Source organism: Rhipicephalus microplus, chromosome 1 (genome assembly GCF_043290135.1).
Source record: "Rhipicephalus microplus isolate Deutch F79 chromosome 1, USDA_Rmic, whole genome shotgun sequence".
Lineage (NCBI taxonomy): Eukaryota > Metazoa > Arthropoda > Arachnida > Ixodida > Ixodidae > Rhipicephalus > Rhipicephalus microplus.
Window position 1 is genome coordinate 215,136,876 of NC_134700.1, and position 8,111 is coordinate 215,144,986.

At 44.6% G+C, this 8,111-nt stretch overlaps 1 protein-coding gene across 1 annotated transcript in view; it reads left to right on the forward strand.

Moving 5' to 3' along the window:
* Positions 1-700, forward strand: part of Mfe2 (peroxisomal Multifunctional enzyme type 2) — a 47,457-nt gene extending 46,757 nt beyond the window's left edge. Inside the window, exon 30 of the mRNA XM_075891303.1 lies at positions 418-700. Coding sequence (XP_075747418.1) covers positions 418-504 — 87 coding nt within the window. The 3' untranslated portion in view covers positions 505-700. The remainder of the gene's footprint in view (positions 1-417) is intronic.
* The last annotated feature ends 7,411 nt before the right edge of the window (positions 701-8,111 follow it).

Here is an 8,111-nt window from a genome sequence, read left to right on the forward strand (position 1 = left end):
GCCATCTGTGACCTATCGTTTGCTGCCCTAAAAAGGGAATCCATTTCACACCTTGTGGAACTGACCTGGAGAAGAAACGATTGTACGACCTACAGTTGCCCAAGCCAAAATGACTGCAGTTTGCAGTGACCTTCTCTAATTACTCAGTGCATGATATACACAAGCCACTAATTGTAATGCACCACTTGCTCACTTGTTAGTACAATGTGAGCAAGACTCATAACAGTGCCTCATTTAAGTTTCCCACTGGTATGCTTCTAAGTAGCAGAAAAAGTACAAAGTGATGAAAACAAATAAATAGTAGTAGTCAGCAAAATATCAGGAATAAAAAAATTTGAGTGTAACTTTTGTGACTGTGTGTGTGAAGGGCCTTCCTTTCATGCAAAAGTAACGTCACATTTTCTGTTTCTATTTCAGGCATTTTCAAAATTCGTGAAGGTGGAAGGCAAGAAGGAGCTCGCAGACAAACTTCATCCCCTTTTCCTTTCCGCATCAAAGCTCTGAGGGGTAACCATCGGTACTGTCTTAGTTTAATGCTCCCTTAGTGGCTAATGGGCAATATGCAATGATGGTGCACTGATATTTTTATAATGACTTTATTATAACATGTCTAATATACTTAAATGCACAGTATTGTTGCCATGCACATATAGCTTCATTAAGGTTTTTACATGTATGAATAAAGCTATATTTTCCTGTAGAGCCTCGTTTATGTTCTTGCAATTTTTTTTAATTACCACAGAGATATGCACCTGTTTCTCGAAAATGAATTTGTGTGTGACCAATGACACAGGCACTGCTGGGACCTTCGAGGAAGAAGCTGTTCTGTTCACAAGAGCCACAACAGGTCAAGGTTCAGACTGGCTTGCCTGTACACCCGCTGCTAAAAAAAACGAGTTTCATGCCGGTCTTCAAAAAGTTTGAATAGAGGTGGTGCTATGAGTCATGCATGCACTCGCAAAAGCTAGTAGAAAATCTAAAATGCCAAATTAGGACAATATCCTGCGCTCCATTCACACACTCCTTATAAATATTAATGAAGCCATAGCTCTAAGGCGGAAAACTTCCTCAAGCATTCATTTTTCTATGTGATCGAGCTCGGTTGCAGGCAGCAGCTTAGAGAAATGCAAGATGTACACCTGTAACAACAAAAATAATTATGGGTGCATAGTAGAATTTATATCGTAGTAAGCTCTGAATTAATAAAACTGACATAAATAGAATGATTTGGTAAATACAGACAATATGGGTTAATTATTATGTTAACCAATACTACCAAATAATGCATGGGTATAAGGAATGGCATAAGTCAAACATGGTCTTCTCAAATTTAGATTGTATTAATAATGAATCGGACCCTTGGGAGCTGTATGGTAAATTGAGTTCAAGCAAATTAAGTGTTGTGTGCATTGCTGTTTCTGTCGCAAGGAAAATGTTCCCTAAATAGGTAATAAGCGTTAATGATTAGATCTGCAAATTAGGATGCCACTACTGCTTTGTTCACACTATCATCGAAGGGTCTCATGAGATGATTGTCTTCTTATCTTGTCCTAGAGAGGTTGTTCAAATCATCGCTGAATTTCACGGCCAAGTCACTGATGCTGCATCGTCAAACACCCTGATATTACTTTTTCAATTAGTGTTGCATTATCTGACCAGATGACAAGAAATGTTATGCAGTTTCGGGCATGGAATTTCTCAGAATCATTGGCTATCATTTCACCCATGAACACGAACTAAGCTTGGTCAAAAATATCGGAGTAGAGCATTTTTTTTTTGTTATCCTAAGTGATATTAATACACTTTGACAGTCGTCAAATAAAATGGGGCTTTGTAAACTTTCTTCGTGGAATCAAATTCCGGCTACAGCAGCTGCATTTTCGATGGAGGCGAAAATGCTGTCGGCTTGTGTGCTCCGATTTGAGTGCACATTAAAAAACTCCAGGTGGTTGAAATTTCCGGAGCCCTCCACTACGACATCTCTCATAATCATATTGCGGTTTTGGGACGTTAGACCCCACATATCAATCGATTAAACTTACTTTCCTTCCAAATTTTGTATCAACACTTTTTTTGTAATGCCTCGAGATGAAGGCAAAAATATTGCTCAAGATTGACGGGAGCAAATAAAATTCAAAATAATAGAAGACAACGAAAATTGGCATACCCTTTGCAGTGGCATAGAGAAGGTAGCACACCATGCCCACTCATCGCCACCCCACCGCCTGATTTTTTTGTATTTTTTTGCCATTGCATACAGAGTACAAAATGACACACGACCACATCTGCCTACCCCACTCCAGATCATGGTGGTGCTCCTCAACCGCCTCCCAAAGTACATATTCTGCCTATGCCCCTGGCCCTATAGAATTTCACGCATCTAAGTACTGTGGAATGCTGTGTCCACTCAATGTGCAGTTCACATTTTGTAGTACGAGAATTATAACTATTCCGGAATCATGCTACATGTACACACATTATGGCTTTCCTCCCACAAGCCTACGACCCAGTCTTTGACGGCATTGTCGTGGCCTACAGTCACCAGCTGGATTGTTACGCTTACTACAACTGAAATCTTTAGCGACTTTAACTGATAACACAGCTTTGCAGAGTGGGCCATGTGATGGGAGTATTGGCACTGAGAGAAATAATGCTTCTTTTTCGCAGATGCACAAATTCAATACAACACTAACAAGACGGAAAAAGTTGCATTTTTGGACTGGAAATTTTTTCACCCAGAAAGACATGAACTGTGTCCAGCTAATCAGTTCTCTGCTGGAAATAATTAGTCGTATTCCATTTCAAAATGAATATTCACTGAATTTGAGGTGGATCATAGTGCTATATAGCTTAATTACCAAACTAGAAATTTTTCCAGCTGGAAAGGTTTAACAACCCAATTGGAAAATGGAACTTTTTTCACCTGGGCAATGCAATTTTCGCAAACCTGTTGTAGTGCTCCTTGTGTCAGTCGCACAGAAAATGAAGTTGTAAAGCACAAAGTACTCACCACTGTCACCAGTGGCAGATCCGTAAGATTGGGGTAGTGCGATAGCGCAATTCACAAGAGAACATACATAAACCACTGTGACCTACGAAATAGATTACTGCACCTCTGCAAGCTGCAGTGCAGGTAAACTGACTGGTTGGATGCCAAAGCGTCGTCGCACTCCTGTGGAGAGACGTGGCTTAAGAGCAACAAGTTGCGCTAGTTGGTCGATGGTTTATGTGCAAGACAAACACGACAGAGCAAGAAAAAGACAGTTCTTGTGCAGGCTCATTTTATGGACATACAGTGAGCATGAAAAGTCGAGATGAGCTCAGTGGCCAAAGATGGCCACATTACCGCTTTAATCACTATATCTCAATCTGGCTTCTATATATTGCTCCTCTTAGTCAGCAAGCAGCTCTAACCGATTGCTGATGCATCCGTGTGTTTTCTTTATCACGCAAGTCACAAAGCCAATACAAAACCCTGGTTCTTTTCTGTAGCGGGATGCACCCCTCCTTTAGTAGAACTCGCTGTGTGGCTAGTTGGTGCATTTCTTAGAATCAATGATCGATTTCACACCAAAAGTAACGACCACACTGACAGAAGAAACACATGGACAGGACAGGTGCAGACTTACAAATGTTTATTTCCTAAGCAATGCAGGCTTTTGTATCCACTTTTTGCCAACGCATGCGGAACTTGCTCGGATTGTAGTCTATCTAAACACGTATGCCATTGGACGCTTTCAAGGTATCGCACTTCTGATTCATGCAGATTGATCGAGGTTTCACTTACATGATCGCTACCCCTCTTCTGCGTAAAAAACGCCTCCAAAATTTCTCTTGTCTAGCTGTCTCCTCTTGACAGACCCTGCTTTCTGATGATGCGCATTAAAGTCGCCCAAAATCAATAGTAGACCGTTTCTTGAAATAACCTTTGTTTTCGTGAAAAGATCACCAAAGTTGATTTTGCGCTGCCTGGGGGAACTATACACATTCAGGATAAAAAGACTCTTGTCTTTGCGCTTGCGAGGCACGAGTTCGACTAAAACATGATCAATCTGTGAGTTCCCCGTCTCGTGCTGCAATGTCGTAATGTTTCTCTACGAAGTTCGTAACTTGGGTATCATTACCCGACCCGGCAAAAGATTTGTAACCTGCCAATTTTGCATTTTTCCCACACTCCTGGATCGCAATAACCTCCGGTCGATCGGCGTTAGTAAAAAAAGATTGTAAAAAAAAAACCGCATGTTTGCGCGAGAAACCCCTACAGTTCCAGTGCCAAATCGTATTGCTGTAAGGGTGCAGAGCCATCATGGTTTAGCTTGAGCGCTTGGCATAGCCATTCTATCTGCCGGTCCCTGCTAGCAAATTCAGCCTTAATTTGCTCAATAGCATTGCCTACTTGTTTCATCTGTTTTAGTACAGCTTGGAGCATACCTTGTAATGACTTTGTTTCCACCTCAAGCACTTCAATTCTCGCTACGTGATTTTCTTCAATTTCGGTTTCTTTAGCCATCTTCTTCTTTGAAGGCGGTTGGTTTGCTACCTGGGGTGTTTCCAGCGCCTTCTTTGATTTACTGGTTAGATGAGTTTTAATCTCATCAAGCTGTTTGCGTAATTCCGCATTTTGCTCCTGTAATATCCTGTTTTGCTCTTTAAGAGCATTAATCATCTCTGTATTAGCATCCTGGGAGACCTTAGTTACCCAACCCACCCAACCCACCTGTGGTCCTGTGGATTTTGACTTTTCCTGGGCACAATCACCACCATCATGGGATGCCTTGTGAGAAACTCCCGGCTTCTCCAGCGGTGGCAATCGGGGGAAGGATTCCGAGCACCCTCTCGATCTACTTCGATGCTTGGTTTTGCGCTTCGAACTATCTTGAACCCCGTCTGTCCTGCTGTGCCGCTGCGTGCCCTCTTCGGCCTTGCATCGTTCTTCTTGCTCCCGCGCTTCTTCAAGCTTCATTTCCCACTGTCGCTCCTTCACTACATAAGGTGTCCGAAAAAGTTCCTCACAAGTACCACAGGTGAAGACCAGGGACTGCTGGACGGCCGAATGACGCCACATTGTAGCATGTCGGCCACTTGCTCGGTGATTACACAACGCTCCACAGGAGATACACGGTAGGGACGCTGTCGCAGAGGCACTTGGGAACTTGTGTTAATCTGATGCACAACGGTGTGCATTCGGCCTAAGGACGTCTGCTGGCAATCGAACGAGCCGCGGAACTGGTGAAGAAGTTCTAGAAGCTTTTCACGGTGCGGTTCTTCAAGTTCGCCATCAATTGAGGGGCCAAACAAATTATTATTTTCGTGGACAATTGTATGGGCAGATGGCGTCAATGCATTAAGCTGCAAATCACTTTCACCGTCAAGGTCGAAGATGGAGGAAACGTCTAAGACTCGGAATGTTCCAATACATTCTCCGCGACGCAAGGTTGTGAGAGACGGCAAGGGATTTGTGACAAACAAATCGGTAGCACCCGCCGAAATATGTAGAACTGCAAACGGCAACGCGAGGCTCTTGCGACTTTGGAATGTTTGGGAAGGCGTAAACAACACTGCAGGCTTAGACACATCGGCACAAGATACAGGAGCAAAGGCTGCGCTAGTCGGTGGTATGTCGATGTCGTCAGCGACAAACAGCTTGTTCAACGGATATTCCGGAGACGAGGCACACAACGCAGAGAAGGCCACTTCAGCACGAGCACAGTCGATAACCGCATGATTACGAGACAGAAAATCCCAGCCCAGGATCACATCATGAGAACACGCCTGTAGCACAAGAAATTCAACGGTGTACAAAACATCTTGGATGAGAACGCGGGCGGTACAGGCAGCTGATGGTCGAATATGGTGAGCACTGGAAGTACGGAGGTACAGCCCCTTTGGCGCCGTGGTAACCTTCCAAAGCAGGCGGCAAAGTTTTAAATCAATTACTGAAACGGCAGCACCAGTGTCTACAAGCGCAAGGGTACGGTAACCATCCACAAAAACGTCGATGAGTTTTGTCGGAGAAATGCGAGGACTTGATTATTTCGACGACGACGCAGTTCGTGCCTCCGGAACTGCGGCATCTAGTTTTCCGCGTCTGAAGGGCAGGGTCGACGGCGCATAGGCGCCAGGGAGCGACGTCGGGGAGATGGAGATCGGTGACTGACTGAGGGAGGATGGTCGGGTGAAGAGGATCCTTGTTGACGTGCCGTGTTGTTAAAGCGCCGAGAGTCGTGCGACGATCTTTGCATGTTGTCACTCTGAACGAGAGGGCGGCGGCGGCACAAGCGAACCACATGTCCTGCGTAACCGCAAGAATAGCAAATCGAGCGGTTGTCTGCGATGCGCCACGGATTCGGAAACGCTGCAATCGGCCGGCTGAACGGAACTGGTGATGGCCGAACAGGGATCGGTGAGGTAGCATAAGTGTGCTGTCGAGGTGCTCTGGCTGCAACGACTTGCGCATACGTCAAGGGTGCGGCCTCCAGAGGTGGTGAAGGAGCGAAAGGCAAAGCGTCCGCTACCTCATCTTGTATGACGGGCCTTATGGCCGGGGCCATGATGATGATATATGGTGTTTTTGGCGCAAGGGCCATTTGATGGCCAAAGAGCGCCAGTTCATGGGACAAGGAATGTGGACAATGATTGTGATTAGCAGCTGTATAAGGGCCATAAAATTCCTCGCAGTAAGGCGGGTAAAATTATACAAGTAATAAAATCATGACCATGCCGTGAAAGGAGTGTGTGGTGTGAATAGGTGACAAAAGTTGGCGATAATGAAAAACGATGGTGGACATGTATGGCATTAGCACAAGTACCTCACACGTTAGTACCCTTGCGTCCAAGGGCCGTGAGGCAAGTGCTTTCCTGTGTAGCCACCGCAGCAAAAACCTCTCTGGAGAGGTTGTGCTACGGAATGCCCGGGTATATGATATGAAAATTATGAATTTCTTATAAAAACGCTAACAATGATTTATTACTAAAAAGCGGTTCCCTGCCAACGAACATTGCAGGGTGTAGAGGTATATGTTGTCGGTAGGATAATGGAAAGTGTTGTCTTCTTAGAGTGTCTAACTGTTTACATTGAATTAAAACGTGAAGAACTGTTAATGCCTCACCACATTTATCACACAATGGTGGATCACCACCGGACAAAAGATGTGTGTGTGTCGTGTATGTGTGTCCTATCTTGAGTCTTGTTAGTGTTACCTCTGTTAGACGTGATTTTGATACTGGTGGCCAATGGCCAAGGTGTGGCTTGATAACGTGTAGTTTGTTTTGTGTGTGTGTATCCCACTTGCTCTGCCAGTAGTCCCTGAGGTTTTGTTTGAGAGACGGCTTAAGATCAAGGGCCGGCATTGATATGAATGTAATGGCGGTGCTCTCATGGACGGATGCAGCAAGCTGATCCGCCCTCACGTTGCCTTGGATCTCACGGTGCCCTGGCACCCAGCACACTACAACATGTTGTTTGAGTGTGTAGAGTGTGCACAAAATGGAGTAAAGTGAGACAAGGACCGGGTTTTTTTTGTTTTTTAAGACTGTGCAGAGCCGTTACCACACTGAGGGAGTCTGTATAAATTACTGCTTTTTGTATTTGTAATTGTTTGATGTGTTTAGCTGCCATAAGTATTGCGTAAGCTTGCGCTGTGAAGATACTTGTGCGTGGATGTAGAGGGCCAGCATCCGAAAAGGATGGGCCGACAGCAGCGTAGGACACAGAGGAGTTAGTCTTGGAGGCATCTGTGAAGAACTCAGGACGTGTGTATTTGTGTTGAAGTTCCAAAAAGTATGTTCAGATATGGGCAATAGGTGCATGTTTTGTAACTTCTAGGAAAGACACATCGCATTCTATAGTCTGCCACTGCCACGGTGGCGGGTATGCTACAGGAGCCATTAAACTGTGTTCAAGTGACACTGCAGTTTCTTCAGCTAGACACTTCAGGCGAACCGAGAAGGGCTGCCTCATTGAAGGCCTGTTTTGAAACAGAGTTGAGCTCGACAAATCATTAATTGTAGAGTATCAGGGGTGCTTCATGTCTGCTTTCACCTTAAGAAAATAAACAAAGGACATGTAAGTTCTCTGCAGATGAAGCGACCACTCATTTGACTCAACATAA